The sequence below is a fragment of the Chiloscyllium plagiosum genome, chromosome 1 (genome assembly GCF_004010195.1).
Source record: "Chiloscyllium plagiosum isolate BGI_BamShark_2017 chromosome 1, ASM401019v2, whole genome shotgun sequence".
Taxonomy (NCBI): domain Eukaryota; kingdom Metazoa; phylum Chordata; class Chondrichthyes; order Orectolobiformes; family Hemiscylliidae; genus Chiloscyllium; species Chiloscyllium plagiosum.
Genome location: NC_057710.1, coordinates 137579308 through 137601556, shown reverse-complemented (window position 1 = coordinate 137601556; position 22249 = coordinate 137579308). Strand labels below are relative to the sequence as shown.

Sequence of the window (22249 nt, the reverse complement as noted above, 5' to 3'; positions counted from 1 at the left end):
AATGAGGAAACTGGTGAAATCCGTGTTCATCCCTTGTGGTTGGAGGGTTCCTAGGGGGAAGATGAGGCGCTCTTCCTCCAACCGTTGTGTTGTTGTGGTCTGGCGATGGAGGAGTCCAAAGACCTGCATATCCTTGGTGGAGTGGGAGGGGGAGTTGAAGTGTTGAGCCACAGGGTGGTTGGGTTGGTTGGTCCAGGTGTCCCAGAGGTGTTCTCTGAAACGCTCCGCAAGTAGGCGGCCTGTCTCCCCAATATAGCCTGATGAAGGGCTTTTGGCCGAAATGTCGATTTCGCTGCTGCTTGGATGCTGCCTGAACTGCTGTGCTCTTCCAGCACCACTAATCCAGAATCTGGTTTTCAGCATCTGCAGTCCTTGTTTTTACCTCATTGTTTTTACCTCATTATCTGGGTGAAAGCCAAATGCTGTGGCCAAAAGTCAGATGTTGCTGGGTCAAATAAACCCAGAATAAAACCTCTCTTCATAGATTAGACTTTGATTTTATTTCTTTTTTGTTGTTAAGGTGGTGGTTAGTTACTGACACTGATTCACACAAATCCACAGATGTTCTTTAACAACAGATTACAGAAGTTTATTACACAGAAGAATAAATATAGAAGGCAGTTTAAAAAGATTTAGAGACAGAGAGTTGCACAGCAAGGAAACAGACCCTTTGGTCGAACTCATCCATGTCAACCAGATACCCTAAACTGATCTAGTCCCATTTGCCAGCATTTGGCTCATCCACATGCCTTTCACATGTTGTAATTATACCAGCCTCCACCACTTCCACTGGCAGCTCATTCCATACACACATCACCCTACACATAAAAAAGTTGCCCTTTTGGTCCTTTTTTTATCTTTCTTGTCTCACCTTAAACCTATGCTCTCTAGTTCTGGACTCCCCTACCCCAGGGAAAAGAACTCGTCTATTTACCCAATCCATACCCCCTCATGATTTTCTAAACCCCTGTAAGGTCACTTCTCAACCTCTAAATTCCAGGGAACTTAGCTCCAGCCTATTCGGCCTCTCTCAAACCCTTAAACCATAACTAACATCCTTGTAAATCTTTTCTTCACACTTTCAAGTTTAACAATGCCTTTCCTATATCAGAATTGAATGCAGTATTCCAAAAATGACCTAACTAATGTCCTGTACAGTGCAACACAATGTCCTAATTCCTATACTCAATGCACTGACCAATAAAGACCAGTGTACCAAGTGCCTTCTTCACTATCCTGTCTAACTGCAACTCCACCTTCAAGGAACTATGCACCTACTCTGCTTGCTCAGTAACACTCCCCAGGCCCTTACCACTTTGTTGCAAGATGGCGATAGAGTACAACACTCCAGCAGAGCTCATCCACTCCACCCATTCTTCTTCCTTTCTTGTCTTTTTCTTTCTCTTAGTGCTTTTCTCCTCTTGTTCTCCATTTTCTGTCTTCGACTCACAATCTCCAGCGACAAAAAACTTCTGGCCTCTGGACAATGATGATTCCTGGCCTCCAACAAGTGATGACTCCTGGCCTGACGCAGCTGCCTCCTCCCAGGGGAGCCCCTGGTGTGATGTGTTGCCGATGCAGTGTGGAACCACGCCCAGCACACATTGGAAGCTAGGTGCCAGAGTGGTCTTTTGGACTGAACTTTTACTTCTGTAATGCTGGACGTTTTATTTCTCTATTGCCCAAGATTTTGTAACTAAAGAAGCTGTCCCTAAGGACTCTTGTATTTAAGTCAGAACTGTAATTGGCGATGTATAAATGTTTCACAATACTCATTGAGTATATGTGACAATGAAGGCTATTCTATTAGATTTGATTAGATTACTTACAGTGTGGAAACAGGCCCTTCGGCCCAACAAGTCCACACCGAACCGCCGAAGACTCTGATGGCAGTAAAAGTGAAGACACCAGTCTTGAATGATCATGTGAAGGGAGAGGTCTTAGATACTACACTAGACAGCTGTATTTGAGAACCTACTATGAAGAGATGTAAATAAAGGAGTGTTACATTACAGCAAGAGTTGACGAGCTTTGCTTAGTGATAAAGGAGCAAACAGCTTATGCTGACACCTATAGCCCAAGTTGCAGCACTGACTGAAAGCGCAGGACAAAGTAGGATGCCAACTGGAGTAAAAATCAATCCTCTCCAGCCAGGAGCTAAAGTTAAACCAGAATTCAATAAACGCAGCTGAGAAGTGAAGACTAAGCAATCAGGATAAGACCTCAGATAATTTCAAATGCACAAAAGAAATGCAAGTGGGACATCGAAAGGCAAGCAAAGATTTTGGAAAACCTTGATTATAAGATTACGGAGTGGGAGGAATTTGAACAGCAGGCAAAGTATTTTCAAACCAGCAATACTCATGGACAGAGAAGCAAAAATAGCAGACAAAATTGTGAAGTTACTAGTGATTAAGAACCTTGATTGGGGGTTAGCTGTACTCTGTTACAGAACACCACCATCAAATAATGCACATTTACAGTGGCATTTTCCCACATGCCCACTCCTGGCACCTTGTGGTATTTGCCACTTCTAACAGGACGTGGTACTGGGCAAGGGTTGCTTCAGAAAGTTGACTGCCACCAACTCTTCTGAATCTTTGTGCTACCTTAGCCTATCCGGTGACTGGGTAGTACAAGTTACACTACCATAGAGTATCCACACAAGAGGCACTGTTATTAGATAACATGAAGGTTTATCATAAGAAGTATAATGTAATTGGTCAGCCATAGCTACGAGGACCTTGGGGAACTGGTAAAGATGCATATTCTCCCTTTAAAAACCAGAATAGAACTTCATAGGCTGAGCCTTATCAAAAGCAACTTTTCTGGTGAATTTCACAGAAGGTTTCTCTCCATGAGAACACTTTTTTTGTGTGTTATCTTCCCAAACTCATTGTCTGCACATCCTTATGGTCTATTTCCTCACTTGTCGTAAGCAAATGTACTCACCTCTGTTTGGATATCCTGGGATCCTTGACACTGCCACCCTATTCACACCACAGTTGTGCACCCAGTCAAGTGTTGTCAGTCCACATCTGCACAGTCCCCGTCAGTTGCTTTAGGCATGGCAGTTAGGAGAATACTGAAGCTCTGCTTTGCAGTCAGGGCTTTGGAGCTCTTGGTGGACAGAAGATCCATTCTCTTACCCCAGGACCAGCAGTGGAAGTTACAACATTAGGCTGGTCCCAGATTACACCTAGGTCACTGAGGTCTCCATGGTTTGGAGAAATGCCCAGTACTGTAGGAAGAATGACAGGGTGACTGCCAGACTCTTTTCTCTGCTACCTCATACCTCTTCTAACTCTGCTATTGCAGCCCCTCTCACCTAAGGTTCCTGCACAAAGGCATTCGCATCTTTCCTCACAAGGTCTTATGCAACTCAACCTCAGCCCTATTAACCCTGCGTGGCTTCTGCACTTTGTACTCATTCACCTCACCACCTCCCCCCACTTGTACCAGCCACCAATGTTAGCTCAAACAATCCTTCCCTTCATCTCAGCTTGGAAGAAAGCAGCCAGTAATAGGGCAGAAAGAGAGTCAAGCTCCTTACCCCTCCCCACCCTGCATTGATGAGAGGATCCAGGTCCTTGCTGGTGAGGACTGTGACCTATGGGGGTGGAGAAACCTTCTTGCGACTGTGAGAAATCTTGTCTGCCTCCGTGCTCCTCTCCCATGATCACCATTGTGAATTTATTATGCCAGAACATCAACTTTGCAACACATTCTTTCTGCTGCCTACTGCAGATATGAGTAGGATCAGCAGTCTCAGTTTGAAGACGCAGCCCCACAAGACATCTCTTCCTTCAGCTCAAAGGAAAAAGCTACTGATCTCTCAGAGGATACACCAGTAAGGATGCCTCCTGCACCCTCTCCCAGCTCAGGTACTGGCATCTCAGCATTTTTGTTCAATTAGGCTTTGGAGCTTGAGCTAGTCAGCACATCACTGCCACTTGTCTGCAGCTAATTGAGACGGAAATGCCCCAGGTCGCTGGCGCTTGAAGGACTGCCCTTGCTCAGCTTCAGGAAGGGGAAGGCTTCATGGTGTCACCAATCAGGGACATCATTCAAATGCACTAGTAGACACAGGAGTAGCAGGTAGCTCTGTCAGAAACACTAGGCGAACTGGCACAAACGCTGCAGATCTATACCAACACTGCTTATACCATGCTGCCTCTGGCATGTGAATATCTGGACCTCCATGGACAGGCAGCCAGGTCTGGCACACTCAGTATCTGCTGGAGATATGCACAGAACTGTATTCCACTGCTCTAGCCTGGGGTGCTTAGCACCAAAGGCAAGGTGACATTATAGGAAAGGTATTATTTAATTGGAGAGGGTTCAGATATAATTGAGCAGGATGTTGTTGGGAATGGAGGGTTTGAGTTACAAAAACAGGTCGGGATTTCTTTTTCACTGGAGCAGTGGAGGTTGAAGGGTGACCTTATAGAGGTTTATAAAATCATGAGGGGCCTACATAAGGTAAGTAACAAAGGTCTTCCCTGGGGTGGAAGAGTTCAAGACTAGGGAACATATTTTTAAGGTGAGAGAAGGACATGAGGGGCATCTTTTTTACATAGAGAATAGTTAATGTGTGGACAGAACTGCCAGAGGAAGTGGTGGATACAGGTACAATTACAACATGTAAGAGACATTTGGACAAGCACAAAAATTGGAAGTATTTAGAGGGATATGGGCCAATCGCAGGACTAGTTTAGTTTGGGAAGAACACAATCATTGTAGATTAGTTGGACCGAAGGGTCTGTTTTCAAGTTGTATGACTCTATAACAAGGGGTGTTACAAAGGACCTTGACCTGACTGCAGGAGCCGCTTTCTCACAAAGAGACAGGACAGTGACAGCAGATCCCTAGAGAGGGGAGGAACCACATAGAGATCATGCTCTCCAACCAGCAAGACACTCTGGGCCTTCCATCTCTATCCTTCCTGTCACCTTCATCCAAGGAGGGTGCTCCTGCCTCTCACACTCAGCATGTCTGGACCTCTCATCACAAATGCCCCCAGGGCATGGCTCAGCAAAACTCCAAGACCATCAGCAGCCCCATCGTAGGGCAGACCGCCACCAACCCAGGTGTGGAACCTGGAACTGTACTAGGACATAGGGAGAGGGGAGGAAAGATAATAACATTCTGAAGGCACGTAAGTTCCCACATTTGTAAATATATTTTAACTTGTCATCACCAGCTATGTGAGTGAATGTCATTTAAGTTGCAACTACAAGATTGAAGTTATAGAACCTAGCTAATCCTCATGCTACACGAAACTCTCTGCTCAAAGGCCTGAAATAACCAGTTCCTGTACCACGTGTGGACGATGGGTACAGGGAAGGAACTTGCAACTTTGACATGTAAGGTGAATCTTTCTAGGCTGTAATACATTGCTTGTGCATCACAACCCATTAATGGGAGTGAATCCTGATGCTGCATAATGTAGTTAAGAGCCCTTGGGGCCCATTTGCCAGGATTTGTAGCTCACTCAGTAAGTTAATGCCTAAGGTTCACATAAGGTGCACGCAGGTATATTTCACCTGTACTGTATGAGTTTCGGTGTACTTTTTTGCCCTTGGATGGGCCACTGGACAGACATGATGAAGATTCAGATGAATCACACTGAATAAGGCAGTAGATTGGTTCAGTCAAATCGAAAATTAAGATGTGGTTGGACACTACTGAGATGATGATGACTGCAGAATGAGAACACCAGGGTGACATAAAGTGTCAGGTGCATCATGCAACACCTTAACAGACCTGTATGAACTCATTTGAAATTAATCCAAAACTAAAGGTCTCAGAAAAAAGGTTGAGACTAAATGATAGTTGTGCTGAAAGAACAGGTTACTTGGTAAAGTCCAACACTGTAAATTGAACAAGGAATTGAAGTTTCAGATCATCGATGGCAAGCAAAAGCCAACCAGAGCAAATCTACAGCTCTGATTGGTAATCCTCAACACGCCAAAAGATAGTGTGGCAACACATTAAACCATTGAGCATGGAACAGATCCTGAGAAACATAGTGAAATATTCACATGGTTAGGAGGCATTCACAGTGAATATAAGGCCTAATTAAGAAAATGACAACTCCTTCAAAATGGATTAACAGAGTGAATTAACCTTGAAAACCAAGTGTATACATTGACCAAAAGGATTTAAATAAATCCTTGGAGATCTCTCTACCCCATTCCAACCATCAAAGCAACTTTGCCATAACTTGTAAAGGCAAAAATCTTCATCATCCTGGATGATAGAATAGTGAAGCTAGATAAAAACACCAGTTTTTAATCACATTCTAGTGATCCTTCTGAAGATAACAGCAAATTACTGGAATCTGAAACCAAAAGAGAAAATGCTGGAAAATCTCAGTAGTCTGGCAGCATCTGTAAGGAGAGAAAAGAGCTGACATTTCAAGTCTAACTGACCCTTTATCAAAGCTGAAGATCCTTCTGAAGATGATGTTTGAACATGCTATTGGAATTTTCACCATTCCTGAAGAGTATTGGGCTCAATGGTTAGCAGTGCTGCCTCACAGCGCCAGTGACATGGGTTCAATTCCATTCTTGCATGACTGTCTGGGTGGAGCATGCATGTTCACCCCATGTCTATGTGTGTTTCCTTCCACAGATGTCTAAAGATGTGCATGCTATGTGGGTTAGCAATGGAAATGTAGGCTTATAGAGATAAGGTAAAGAGTGGGATGCTGTTTGGAGGGTCGATGTGGATTTGATGGGCCAAATGGCCTACTTCCACACTATAGGGACTCTATAAAAATAAATCAATGCAGATACGATGAGATACTCATCACCCTGGAGTTTGATCTTCCTGGAACAGAAGCCATAGTAAATGGCTATAATAAATCTATATGGATATGGAGACATGATGGAAAAACATCATTGCTGACTATACTCAATTTGGTGTAACTGCTGAACAGAGGGTGCCAAACGAATCTAATGCTAAACAAGAAAAAGTAGCAATGAAAGAAGCCCGAAGTTATAGATACTATACTGTTAGAAAATGTTCTTCCCCTGGCAACCGTGAAGGCGTAAGCTGTAGCAGTGATACAGCTACCAACAGTTGGTGCACACACACACACACACACACACACACACACACACCCTCTCCCAGACTTAGACACTTTACACTCACACCAAAACTCCACCCCAGACAGACACACACAAAAACCCACATGCACACATATATGTATACCTTTGTGGGGTGAATTTGTACTTGCAGAGTTAGATTGTACTTTGCTCAAAAACTGCATGAATCCATGTAAGACTCTGTCAACTCACTTTTTAGATTAGAATCAGTCTAAACATTATGGCACAGACAGGGAACACAGGAGGCCAACACCTTCAACATCTTATCTGGCTGACACCAATTGTTACAATTAACCTGAGAATGTAACTTTTTTAAAAAGTTTTGTGATTTACATATGGAAGAAGTGAAACTACCATGGTCATTCTAACAGATGAGAGACTTAACAAACAATCAAGGTGTTTTTCAATGTATAATTTCAGTTACATGACACTGTAAACTTTTGCTATAAGTTCTGTGTCTTACAATTGTGTACTCCACAACCACCTGATGAAGGAGCAGCACTCTGAAAGCTAATGCTTCCAATTAAACCTGTTGGACTATAACCTGGTGTTGTGTGATTTTTAACTTTGTACACCCCAGTTCAACACTGGTATCTCTAAATCTTCACAAATCCGAGAATCTAAGAACTTTCTCAGTTCTAATCATCGGCAGATTTCTAACCAAATCTTCTTTGTTTGGATGTTTGACAGACTATAACCATCTGCCATACTTACCTCATTCTCTGTCGGAGTTCAGGTCAGTTCAAAGAGAGGACCTAATTTTCTTTCTGGACTCAGGGCTGGCTTATCTAATTTATTTGATTCCATGCCAGTTCTTTCCATTGTATTGTGGAAATAATTCAATGAGCCCACACCAAATTTGTTAACATGAGCTTTCCATAAATCTGAAAACATCTTATAAATTTTCTCAATGCTAGTGACCTGAAGATGTCTAATCATATTCTCTTGGTTTGGAAGTTTCACAAGCTAAACGTTTTCACTGAGATAACTCATTCCTGAACTGCCCTAAATTCCTAGGAAAGAAACTAAACTTGCTTCTAACCTGAACCCTGGTCCCTTCTGAACAGAATTGAAAAAACATGCTTCTGAAAGGAACTTAAAAAAAACTTGCTCATTCCATGATTCTTTTGAGCTGAAAACAAGTCGAATGGCCTTACGTCTTTATAATGCCTATTGTAAATATCATAACGCAATCACCTTTATGACAAGTACAAGATTTCATCATTATCCATATAAGCTCTCTAACCTCAATATTTTTATAAAGAAAACCCTTCACAGAAGTAACCAACACCAACCTGCTTCTATTTTAAATCCAAGTTCCAAAATGATATTAATATATGTAAATGCTACATGCTTTTAGCAAATGTTTAATTACTGGTTTATGTTTTAGGTAAGTATTTATATTTAGAGTGTTTTCCAGTTCACACACTTTTGCCTGGAGCATTCTGACATCATTTTGTAATCCAGAAAATTCTGAAATTCAGAAATGACTTGGATTCCAAGTATTCCATGAGGTTACTGTGTCTTTGTTATAGCTTCTTTAAATACACAGTCAGTCAGTCTGCTATAATGGGGTAGTTCTCGTGTAATCCTGTGTTCGAAGAAAATTGTGCAATAGCAGCACCATTTAAAGTAATGGGGCTGAAATCGCACGATAGGCAATACACGCTTTAAAATTCACCCTTTAGAAAGTGTCCCCAAGACGTCAATCACGTTATAGAGAATTAGTGTTAATGAAATGCACCTGCACTAATGACCTGCACTAATAATGTATTCATACATACACAAACACACATATTGTTGAAGGACAATCCTTAATCCTTATTACATGGATTTTTTTTGGGAAGTCAAGTAGTGCAGTCAGAGGGTGTTTACCACTGGGCAAGAAGCTCCAGTTCAAATCCCACTCCAGAACATGATGGCTACACAAAGTATATTTATAACATGGCCATACAGGTTGAATAACAGATTGCAAATCTTTCCAACATGCCTGATGGGGTAGACAGATACAACAGGAAAGTCACTTGATCAGTCATTCTTCCAAAAGCAATGACAAACTACCAAATGGGCCACTTCCAAGCCTTTGGCCCAATTCAGAGAGACAAGGGCAGGAGAAAAGACAGGCTGGTATGTCTTTTTTAAATTGTTGAAGATATTGTCTGCTACATCACTATAAGGTAGATTTTTGGTGAATTGTTTCAAGTGATTCAGCAGCGCAGGAAAAATGAAAACAAAGAGAATTTCCAACACTAACTTTCACAGGAGCTGACGATGGCTCAATGCATTTAAGGTCAAATTGCAGTGTCTAATTTTGGCAAGCGGAGATAAAGTTAATGTCAGGGATTAGTGTGTTTAGTCTCCATTTGGCATATTTCACAGTTAACCAAAGGCAATTGTCAGCAAATTGCTGACTTTGTTTATTGTCTCATGGAGATGTGAATGGCGAAGTGTTACAGAATGGAAAAAGGCACAGAGTGAAGATGAGGAACCTACACAAGTCTGGTTACACCCATCTTTACATCATCAACCATAGTTACAGACCTTGTCACACTTAACTTTTCATGATCAAAGACATTTTCCTGTACAGGCTTTGGGCCTTCAAGGAACTAGACAGAGCATGTTCACGACAGCAAAGGCCTGCAGGCAAATCCACAACATAAGTACAGGAGTTAGAGGCCTTCAAGGTCAAAATGCCTAACTTTTCTGCCCATATTACATTTCAAACTAGCTAACGTACTGGTCACACTTTTGTCAGTGTTAAGTTACCAGCATATTCACCCCAGATTTAATAACAATAAAAACGTATGTTACTGCATGATCATTTGGCAGTGATCCAAACTGGTATCACTTAAATTGTCAATTTAGTCTGCATACCTTAAGGTCAAACCTATTTTATTGTCTTATGAGAAAACAATCAATTAGATTGGGGAAGAGAGAAAAGAATCTTCTAAATCACAGTAAAAAAAATTTTTAAAATAGAACTTTTGATAACAGCATTTAAATGCATAATATTCTTATGAATTATTTTCTGTTATTCCAAAAAGTAATAATTTACTTAAAATTGATCAGGCAAGGTGTCTAATGGAGTTGCTGAAAGAGGTTTTTTCACATAAGTACTTTAGGATTGTAAGAAAGAGATTCACATGTTGCTATTGACACATTTGTGGATGTTATAAACTACAATGAAACCAGGACTAAAATATTTATAAGAAACTGCTATCACACACCAATTTCAAACATTAACAACTCAATACACGTGCGACTTTGACATTCTCAATGAGCGCTCATTTGCAATTAATTATTACTGATCACTTTTGTGGGATGATATATTCAAATTGTCCTCCTGGCATGCAAATTTCACTCAGTGCTATCTATTATTAAGAAGAATTTTACTAGCCCATGCTCCTGATATGGAGCGTTACCCACCAGAAACATGTATCAGGACAAAGACTGGCCTAATTTTACATCATTAAGGGCTATTTCTGGACAATTGAGACCCTCAACTGAGAACTTGGGCTCACAGGATTATCTATTTCGGGAATCCAGTAGTCTTGCAGAATTTTGATCTGGGTGATCCGTTGACCTTTCCAAATCAACTCCAAATATTGCAGATAATTCCAAATATTTCTAACTCTTTTAAGGAGAAAGATCAGTACATTCTTAGGACACAGATAAGACAGTTTCAGAAGAAAGCCAACAGGTTCAGGTTGCAATAGGAGGGAGTGCCCACAGTAATTTGACTGATCACTAGCCTGTTCGCAAAAGAGAGTTGGTTAGCTCAGTTGGCTGGATGGGTGGTTAGCACTGCAGAGTAATACCAACTGAATGGGTCCAATTCCCGCACCAGCTGAGGTTACCATGAAGGGCTCTCTATTTAAAACTCTCCCATTGCCTGAGGTGTGGTGACCCTCAGTTTCTCTATAGTGAGAGAGCAGCCAGTAGAACGATAGCAATTTCACCTTTGGAAAACAAAAGCCTTAGCGCACAGTATGGCAGCTCCATAGTACCAACTCATTCTGTCCTGGTGTAGTCAGGCATTATCTCAAGTCAATGTACTCTGAAAAATGACAGTATACATCACAGATTAAATCTCAAAGCAACAGCGGGGACCAAAAGATAATGATGAGAAAACAGCTATTACTCCTGGGAGAAAGCAGAAGTGGCTGTCCTTGGCTAAAAGCTGGCATCATAAAAGCCCAGGCTTTAAGCACTCTTGGGAGCATACATCTTGGTATACAGGCAATGGAGAAAGTATCTCTCATGTATTGCAGGCAACAGATATATTGGGGGGATTCCACAAAGCATGACATGACTTATAGAATAGCTAGTGATGTGGGACAGACTAGGAGATCTTGACAACATCAAAACATCAGGTAATGATTCTAAGGAAGCAGTTCACCTCCGAGTGGCAGAAAAGACATGCTGAACATTCCCAAAGCCTTGAGAACTTGGTTTACTCAATTCACTCATGCAAATCACGAAAAACAAACCTATGTCCAACACTAGTGAACAGAAAGGAATGGTCACAAAGTCACCAGTTCTCAGGTCAAAACATTATGCTTGTATCAACATAGCCATTGCCAACACAGAAGGGAGCTTTATTGAGTCCTACACAAGACATGAGACTGGAAGTATATCAATCAAACCACCAACAGCACTGAAATGATAGCACAGTTTCAGCAATCAACCTCAAAGTCCCCTGACATTCCTGTAGCACTAACTAGGCTGGCTTTATTGCGAGAAGCACTTAAGATACAATGACAAAGTCATATTAAAGGCAAAACTAAGGGACAATATTGAAAAAATGGAAACATTTGCTAAATCAAATCAAAGGTTGTGGACTTTTATATGAAGGATACTTGTACTTTTCCTTATAAGCTGTCTCATCTTTTGCATGCCTCTGAAAGGACGCTAAGGCTACCTCAGAGATGAAGAATAGTTACTTGACAGTGAGGCAAAGGACAAGTATCAGCTTTTTGTTTTTTGTAGTTGATTGGAAAGACACATTTATTCCCATTCAAGTTTACATCTTAATGTCATACAGCATGGAAACAGACCCTTTACCCCAACTAGTCGGCACGGTAGCTCAATGGTTAGCACTGCTACCTCACAGCATCAGGGACCTGGGTTTGATTCCCACCTCAGGTGACTGTCTGTGTGGAGTTTGCACATTCTCCCTGTGTCTGCGTGGGTTTCATCCCACAATCCAAAGATGTGCAGGTGAGGTGAGTTGGCCATGCTAAATTGCCCATAGTGTTAGGTGCATTAGTCAGGGGCAAACATAGGATAGGGGAATGGGAATGGGTCTGGGTGGGTTACTCTTTGGAGCATTGGTGTGGACTTGTTGGGCCAAAGGGCCTGTTTCTACACTGTCGGGAATCTAACCTAGTCCTTGCCAGCTAGGTTTCCTAAACCGAACTAGACCCATTTGCCCACATTCCTCTAAACCATTCCTATCTATGTACCTGCCAAACATCTTTTAAATGTTGTAAGTGTACCCATCTTTACCAGTTTCTCTGGCAGCTCATTCCATACACGCACCACCTCTGTGTGAAAACGTTGTCTCTCAGGTCCCCTTTAAATCTTTCCTCCTCACCTTAAACCTCTAGTTTTGGACTCCCCTACCCTGGGAGCCCTAGCCATGCCTCTCATGATTTTATAAATCTATAAAAAGTCACCCATCAGCCTCCTATGCTCCAGGGAAAATTCTCAGCCTATCAGCCTCTCACAAAGTCACAGAGTTGCACAGCACAGAATCAAACTGTTTGGTCCAAATTATCCACGCCAACCAGATATCCTAAATTAATTGCATCCCATTTTCCAGCATTTTGCCCATATCATTCTAAACCCTTCCTATTCATACCCTTCCTCTTAAATGTTGTAATTGTACCAGCCTCCACCACTTCCTCTGGCAGCTCATTCCATACACGCACCACCTCTGCATGAAAAGTTGCCTCTTCCGTCCTTTTTATATCTTTCCTCAAATCCTCCTGTCTCAATAGCATCCTTGTAAATCTTTTTTGTGCCCTTTCTAGTTTAGTAACAGTGTTCGTATAGCAGGGTAACCAGAATTGTATGCATTACTCCAAATGTGTCTTACCAAAGTATTGTACAGTCATAACGTGACATCCAGTTCCTGTACTCAATTAAGGCATATGTGCTAAACACCTTCTTCACCACCCTGTCTACCTGTGACACCACTTCCAAAGAACTATGTATCTGCATCTCTGTTTGACAACACTCTCCAGGGCTCTACCATTAACTGTGTAAGTCCTGCCCTGGTTTATCTTACCAAAATGTGACACCTTACATTTATCCAAATTGAACTCCATTTTCCCTTCCTTGGCCCACTGGTCCAGTTGACTAAGATCCCGTTGTACTCTTAGATAACCTTCTTCACTGTCCACTACAGCACCAATTTTGGTGATATCCATAAACTTACTAACTATACTTCCTATATTCTCCAAATATTTTACATAAATGATGAACAACACTGATTCTTGCAGCACACCACTGGTCACAGCCTCCAGTTTGAAGAACGACCGTCTATCACCACTCTCTGACTCCTACTGTCAAGCCAATTTTATATCTAATTGGCTATCTCTCCCTGGATTCCATGTTATCTAACCTTACTAACCAGTCTACCATGCTGAACCTTGTTGAAGGCCTTGCTAAAGTTCATGCCAACAACGCCTAGTGCGCTGCCTTCATCTATCCTCTTGGTGACCTTACTGAAGCATAGAAGATTCTGAACGAGCTTGGCAGGGCAGATGCTGAGAGAATGTTTCCATTTGTGGGGACCCAGTTTCAAAATAAGGGGGGGAGTCACATTTAATACTGAGATCAAAAGTAATTTCTTCCCTCTGAGGTTCATTCATATTTGGAACTCACTCCCTAAGTGAGCAATGATCATAATATCTTCAAGCTTGAGTTAGACAGTCCATTATTATTCTTTTTTGGGATGTAGGTGTTGCTTGCAATTCCAGTGTATGTTGCCCATTCCTAATTAGAAAAGCGCAGCAGGTCAGGCAGCATCCAAGGAGCAGGAGAATCGACGTTTCGGGCATGAGCCCTTCTTCAGGCTTATGCCCGAAACGTCGATTCTCCTGCTCCTTGGATGCTGCCTGACCTGCTGCGCTTTTCCAGCAACACATTTTCAGCTCTGATCTCCAGCATCTGCAATCCTCACTTTCTCCTAGCCCATTCCTAATTACCCTTGCACTGAGTGGATTATTAGGCTACTTAAGAATCAATCACATTGTTGTGGATCTGGAGACACAGGTAGGCCAGAGCAGGTAAGGATGACAGATTCTCTTTCCTATAGGAGATTCGTGAACCAAGTGAATCTTTATGACTATCACTGATAGTTTGATGGTCACCATCAATGAGACAAGCTTTCAATTCCAACTTTTGTTTATGAATCAAATTCAATTCCACCAGCTGCCATGCTGGGAAGTCAACTCATGTTCTCACAGCAGAGAATTCACCTGGGTTTCTGAATTACTCGTCCAGCGACATTGCTGCCAGACCACCTTTTGATTTTCCAAGGAGGCAAGAGCTATTGGGGTTAAGGGACTGCAGTAGGAAAGTGGAATTGAGGTCCCTTTCAGATTTTAATAATGATGGGGCAGGCTCAAGCAGCCATATGGCCTAATCCTGCTCCTATTTCTTATGGTGTAATGTGCCTCATGGAAAATAATGCTGGGAAGAAAGTTGTCTCTTTTCAACCCATTTACCCGACAATGCCTCTAAAATGATCAGAAGATTGAATATCAGCACCATCTTCCTTTCCAACTTTTATAATTGGAAGACACGAGCCTACTGACAATAAAGTTGTAATCTTAAGATTACAGAGTATGCAGCAAGCCACGATAATTCCCTTGTTGAAATGTACCAGCATCAGGCTTTCCTAACTTCTGCAGGTAACAGAATAACACCAAGGTTTTGTTGCAACATTATTCCTGTAGTACTCATTGCTTCATTGATTTTGCTCTCCACTTCTGTATCCAGGTAATGGGAGATAACCATGAAATGAATAGCCCTAGTCTCCTATCAGCCATCCTGATACATTGCTCAGCTTAAACATCTGGAATTTCTAAAGACAAAAGGTGTCATGGCTGACTCTTGGTCACATGCATCAGCAATGACAAGGTTGAAACATCCACCCATATGCTGTCTCCAAGATTCCTGGTCCCAATGGACAAAGACTCCATTTATCCCCTTTTGTTTTTCTATCTCTCCTACTTTAACTCTCAATTTCTCACTCTTTAAATCTTCACTCTTCCACTCTCACTTGATGCTTGTGTAAAGTTGCATTCTTTCTTGTATTTCCAACACAAATTATGTACATTTATACTTCCTCCTGTCAAAATGGCACAACATTCAGAGGTAAATTCAGGCCATTGCATCTATTGTGTAATGTTTTATTCCATACAGATATTACATTTGCTTCAAACCTGGCATCATATTGCTATTTTATTGCTTTTCAAGTCTGTCATCCTGCTGCATTCCACTACTCAAATTGAAATTGCTTCACTTCTATTCCACAGGGATGGTCAGAAGAACATAGAGTTCTAAAATTCTTACAAATTTTTCTCCTCTTCCCTAAAATAAGAAACTGAAATCATCCATTGGATATTCTGTGCAATTTTCTTTTGTGTTAGAAGTTAATATGTTAATCAAGACTTAATACTTGGTGTTCTTGAGAAGTACAGTTGTAAGTTAAACACGTCTATAATTGGTCAGGTATGTCTTGATATATCATCAAGATGTACCAGAAACATTTTTTTCTCTATTAAGTAACAGTTGACACAGGCACTTCATGGCTCTTCACATAGATTTTTTGTAAACATACTTCTCAAAATCAAATGTGTTGGATTTACCTTTCTTGGCTTGAGAAACATCATTCTTTTCAAACAGCAAGTACCGAGGGCTTTCGGGAAGGAATGGAAGAACAGCAAGTTGAATCACAGCTGGAACTGCATTAAGCCCAAACATTAATGGCCAACTTGACTCCTTGAAGAGATAGAAAATATAACCAGCATTACACTCCAAAGAACATTAAATATTAATAGTAAAAACTGAAAATGGCAGAAATACACAGCAGATATGCAACTTCCATGAAGCGAAGAAAAAGGGTTAACAGGTTGAACTTTGATTGGATTTATTATTGTGACACGTACTGAGATACAGTGAAAAGTATTGTTTTGCATGCTATCCAGGCAAATCATACCTGACATAGTTAAACTGGAAAGAGTGCAAAGAAGATTTACAAGGATGTTGCCAGGACTGGTAGGCCTGAGTTATAGGGAGAGGTTGGCCAGGAGAGGACTTTACTTCTTGGAATGTAGGAGAATGAGGGATGACCTTATTGAGGTGTGTAAAATCATGTGGGGCATAGATAGGATGAATGCATTTGTCTTTTTTCCCCAGGGTTGAGGAATCAAAAACTCGAAGGCATAGGTTTAACCTGAGAGGGAAAGATTAAGATGGACCTGAGGGGCAACATCTTCATGCAGAGAGTAGTGCATATATGGAATGGGGTGCCAGAGAAAGTGGTTGACGCAGGTACAATAGTAACATTTTTAAACATTTGGATAGATACATGGATGCGAAGGGTTTAAAGGGATTACAGACCAAATGCGGGCAATTGGAAGTAGCTGAGTGGGCACCATGGTCAACATTGACTAGTTTGGGCTGAAGGGCCTGTTTCTGTGCTATCTTATTCTATGATGCTGTAGCTCGACATAACTACATCAGGGTAAGAGAACAAAATGCAGAATATAGTGGTATAGCTGCAGAGAAAGTGCACAGAAAGATCAACTCTAATAAATAAGAGGTTTGTTCAAAAGTCTGATAATAGCAGGGAAGAAACTGTTCTTGAATCTGTTGGTACATTTTTTAAAAACTTTTGTCTCTTCTGCCTGATAGAAGAAGGTGAAAGAGAGTATAACTGGGGTGGGAGAGGTCTTTAATTCCTGAGCCCTAATCCTATCAGAAGGAAATGCATACAAAACAACACCAGGAGTTTAGGACATTTTTGAGAAAGTAATTGATTTGGCAGTCCTGTCCAGGAACCCTGTCCAATTAATGACGAAGGGCAGTTTTGCAAGACAGCTGGATTAATACGAGGTTCTCCACCAGTGAAAAATCAGTAGTCCCACAGTCAACTAATGAAGCTGCTGAAGTAGACAAAAAAAAACTAGAGGGGGAGAGAAAATCAAAAAATATTAGTACATTAACTGTTAGGGTTAGAACATGAAGGAGACAGTGTTACAGTTATACAAAGTCCTGTTTAGATCAGGGGTAGAGGTCTGGACAATGTATCTGAGAAAGTTTTTCTCTGGGAAGGGGCACAATGCCAACTGATCAGAACAGGTATTCCACAGAATGTGGAGGTTAAGGAGTATCTTAATTTAAATGATTGGACTGGTCATATGTACAACCAGAGAACATAACCTTGAAAACCAGAACCATTTGGGAGAGAAATCTAGAAGGACCTTGAAATGGTAAGGGTTATGGTCCTCTCTCCCCAAAATAGTGGAAGGTGTTTGATGATTAATCATTTTAAATGCGAGATTGACAGATGTTTGATTTTAAAGGACATTAAGTTAAACTTGGTGGAGTGAGGACATGGTTCAACAGCAATCTCACTGACAGCTGGAGCATTTGAAGAGCTGAATGGCCTACTCTGATTGCTATAAATACATGTGTGGACCACTTACTTTCCAACAGCCTACAAATATTTGCTACCACAATATAAGTCACATGAGAACATCATCACATCCCATCCTTCACACACACGTGCTGTCAACATCAATAAAAATGATACGAGGCACAGCTGGCCTTGTTTTTCCTGGTCCCCAAGCAAGAAAAGAATCATCAAGCACATTTTGTAAAGGCAAAGCTATTGTAATGAAATGAGAATAAAGTACAATACATTAATCACCAGCTTGCACCCTCCAGTGTTGCTATTTCCAGATTTTGCAGGGTCAATGGAAGGGAATCTAATATAAATGGAGCTAGTGGCTGTTTGAGCCATTACAGACACAAACTCCCTTCCAGCCTGTTGCATGGAATTGCAAAGATCATCATTCAGGAGGTAGCTCTGTCCCTGTCCCTGGAACAGAGAAGGCACCTCATCAACTCCTGGCATAAGTCAACCTTTTTTCAAGCAACTGACTCCAGAATGAAAGGTCAGTAAAACTTACAAAATAACACATACTGCTTGACTCGTTTTGTGCACTTCAAAATGGAGCTCCAGCATGACCAGTACATTCATTTCCAAGTATTACTGTTTTTTTTTTAAGAACAGTCTTTTTTTCTTTCTAGGATGTTTTCTACAGGATTTCTGGTCAAACATCCTGACTAGTGTCCCTACCCAGTATGGCTCACACATGCCTATCTGGGCAGCTCACTCATTGGGCAGGGTCGGCCTCAAACAGCTTCAACCTGTGGCTGCCCCTGACAGCTTCCACCTGATTGCCAGTGCAAATGCCCTTCTGCTCCTTACAATGTTGACAGGAAAATCCTAAAATTGGTGGGATCTGTCATTTTCCAGCAAGATTTCTTGATCTCCTTCTGGACTCACAGCAGGAGTTGCATGGAACATCTGAGGAAATTCAAGCTGTATATTGTGCTGATGTGATCATTGGAAGAGGTTGTTTGATTCGGTTTAACTACACCTGGATATTCTTTTCCTTTCCAAAGATCATTTCAATGTACTTCTTGTAGCAGCATTCTGTTCTTGCTGAGAGTGTAACAGGTCACAGTGCTTTATCATTACAAAGCTCAGATGCACAATCTATTCGGTAATAAGAAATATTTCTCATTTATGCATTCAAAGAGTGGGATATTGAACATTTCAGTACATTTATAGTTGTTACAGCAGGCGGGTAATAAGGAAAGATAAACTCATTGCTGCCAACATACCTCAAATCCAACAAGTCAATTGTTGTATGTTGGCAATTGCAAACAAATTCACGCTGTGAGGAACAAAGTAATTGTCCTCCAGGTCACAGAATAAGATTGTTTATTAAAGTTCTGTAGTTTCACTTGTTATTATAATAATTTTACATTTATTTCATGTCCGTTCATGATTCTTTGTTGGACTTAGCAGTTACTATGAGCACGGACAATTTACCTGAATGCAGAGACAGTGCACTGAAGTTTACAGTCACCACTGGGTGAGGCTTGGACTTAGGGAGCTGCAGGGATACTTAAAACATAAAAAGGTCCAACCCATCCATGCTGACCAGATATCCTAACCTAATCTAGTCCCACTTGCCAGCACTTGGCCCACATCCCTCTAAACCCTTCTATTCATATACCCATCCAGATGTCTTTTAAATGTTGCAATTGTACCAGCCTCCACCACATCCTCTGGCAGCTCATTCCATAGACAGACCACCCTCTGCGTGAAAAAGTTGCCTCTTAGGTCTCTTTTATATCTTTCCCCTCTCACCCTAAACCTATGTCCTCTAGTTCTGGACTCCCCCACCCCTGAGAAAAGACCTTGTCTATTTATCCTATCCATGCTCCTCATGATTTTATAAACCTCTATCAGGTCACCCCTCAGCCTCCAACACTCCAAGGAAAACAGCCCCAGCCTATTCAACCTCTCCCTATAGCTCAAATCCTCGAATGCTGGATGGACAGAGGCCCTGACAAAACAGGAACCAACTTCACTGAAGAGTTGCTCGACAAGCTTCAACACATAGATCCCATCTCATCCAAACAGCATTTGCCCAGCAATGAAAGCTACATAACTCACAAAGCTTATCTGTCTTAAAGGCTTTGTTTTCTCTTTTCCAAAATTATTTAACTTTTTAGTGATGAGCAGGTCAGCCACAGCTCACATTACTGTTGAATCTGTAGTGATTGTAACTAGGTCAGCTGGATAGACATCATCAAATAGGAATTATCTGATTGGAGCTATTAATCTAATCCAATCAGGGAGCCCTGGTTGACAAGTAAAAATTAAAAAAAAGCGAAAAAAAATAAAAAAAAAATAAAAAAAATAAAAAAAAAGGTCTGTGTTGCGGTGGTTCACGGTGTTTTCCTATCTTCCTGGTGGTGGAATTTGAATAAAGATTCGTGCACTTTGTGTCTTTCACTGTGTCTCACACCTGCACACACACACCATGGGTGCTGGGGAAAAAAAACAATAAGCACTACCGCACTTAGGTGGTAGTGTGGGGGTTAAAATAAAAAAAATTAAAAAAAATAAAAAAATAAAAAATAAAAAAAAAGGTCTGTTTTAATAAAGATTCATGCACTTTGTGTCTTTCACTGTGTCTCACACCTGCACACGTACACCATGGGTGCTGGGGGGAAAAAAAAATAAAAAAAGAGAAAAAAAAGAAGAAAAAAAAGAAAAAAAAAAGGTCTGTGTTGCGGTGGTTCACGGACTCCCAGCCCAACTGCTTGTTCTGTGGCGCTTTGGGTCCATGGACCACGTGTATGTTGGGTGTGGGCATTTGCACTCCCTTTTTGATTTTCTGAAAAACCTTCTCCTCTGTTTTTGGCTGCACTTCAGTCCCACGCTCCTGATCTTTGGGCACCTGGTACGGACGAAGGAGGGCAGGTCTGAAGACCTCCTCGTGTGTCTGCTCCTGGGCCTGGCCAAACTGGCCATCAACAGGTTCAGGCAGCGGGCCATGGAGGAAGTGTTTAGGGCCGACTGCCTGCCCCTCTTCCGCGGTTACGTTAGAACCCGGGTGTCCTTGGAGAAGGAGCATGCGGTGTCGACCAATACTCAGGAGTTGTTCAGGGAGAGGTGGGCGCCGCAGGGAGTGGAGTGCATCATTTCTCCCTCCAACTCTATTTTGATTTAGTACCTACCCTCCCCTTCACTGTTTTGATCACACAGCACTGCCCTTTGATGTGAAGGGCAGTGTTTGTTACTGGCCACCCGGGTGTTTTCCTATCTTCCTGGTGGTGGAATTTGAATAAAGATTCATGCACTTTGTGTCTTTCACTGTGTCTCACACGTATATACACACACCATGGGTGCTGGGGAAAAAATAAGCACTACCGCACTTAGGTGGTAGTGTGGGGGTTAATATATAAAAAAAAATAAAAAAGTAAAATAAAAAGGTCTGTGTTAATAAAGATTCGTGCACTTTGTGTCTTTCACTGTGTCTCACACCTGCACACATACACCATGGGTGCTGGGGGGAAAAAAAATAATTAAAAAAAGAGAAAAAAAAGAAAAAAAAAGAAAAAAAAAGGTCTGTGTTGCAGTGGTTCATGGACTCCCAGCCCAACTGCTTGTTCTGTGGCGCTGTGGAGTCCATGGACCACGTGTATGTTGGGTGTGGGCGTTTGCACTCCCTTTTTGATTTTCTGAAAAACCTTCTCCTCTGTTTTTGGCTGCACTTCAGTCCCACGCTCCTGATCTTTGGACACCCGGTACGGAGGAAGGAGGGCAGGTCTGAAGACCTCCTCGTGGGTCTGCTCCTGGGCCTGGCCAAAATGGCCATCAACAGGTCCAGGCAGCGGGCCGTGGAGGGAGTCGTTAGGGCCGACTGCCTGCCCTCTTCCATGGTTACGTTAGAGTCCGGGTGTCCTTGGAGAAGGAGCACGCGGTGTCGACCAACACCCTGGAGTTGTTCAGGGAGAGGTGGGCGCCGCAGGGAGTGGAGTGCATCATTTCTCCCTCCAATTCTATTTTGATTTAGTCCCTACCCTCCCCTTCACTGTTTTGATCACACAGCACTGCCCTTTGATGTGAAGGGCAGTGTTTGTCACTGGCCACCCGGGTGTTTTCCTATCTTCCTGGTGGTGGAAATTGAATAAAAAAATTCATGCACTTTGTGTCTTTCACTGTGTCTCACACCAAAAAAGAAAAAAAAAAGGTCTGTGTTGCGGTGGTTCACGGACTCCCAACCCAACTGCTTGTTCTGTGGCGCTGTGGAGTCCGTGGACCACGTGTATGTTGGGTGTGGGCGTTTGCACTCCCTTTTGGATTTTCTTAAAAGCCTCCTCCTCTGCTTTTGGTTGCACTTCAGTCCCACGCTCCTGATCTTTGGGCACCCGGTACGGAGGAAGGAGGGCAGGTCTGAAGACCTCCTCGTGGGTCTGCTCCTGGGCCTGGCCAAACTGGCCATCAACAGGTCCAGGCACCGGCCCTTGGA

At 42.0% G+C, this 22249-nt stretch overlaps 1 protein-coding gene across 8 annotated transcripts in view; it reads right to left on the bottom strand.

Annotated features, from left to right (window-relative positions):
- The window catches only part of slc2a9l2 (solute carrier family 2 member 9, like 2), a 368855-nt gene that overhangs the window by 169309 nt on the left and 177297 nt on the right, over positions 1 to 22249 (bottom strand). For all 8 annotated transcript variants that reach the window (XR_006312845.1, XR_006312847.1, XM_043698097.1 and 5 more), the window contains one exon: positions 15995 to 16127. Coding sequence is in view for 6 of the 8 variants with exons in the window: in XM_043698097.1 (XP_043554032.1) it covers positions 15995 to 16127 (133 nt within the window). In the remaining 2 variants the exon portion in view is untranslated. The remainder of the gene's footprint in view (positions 1 to 15994; positions 16128 to 22249) is intronic.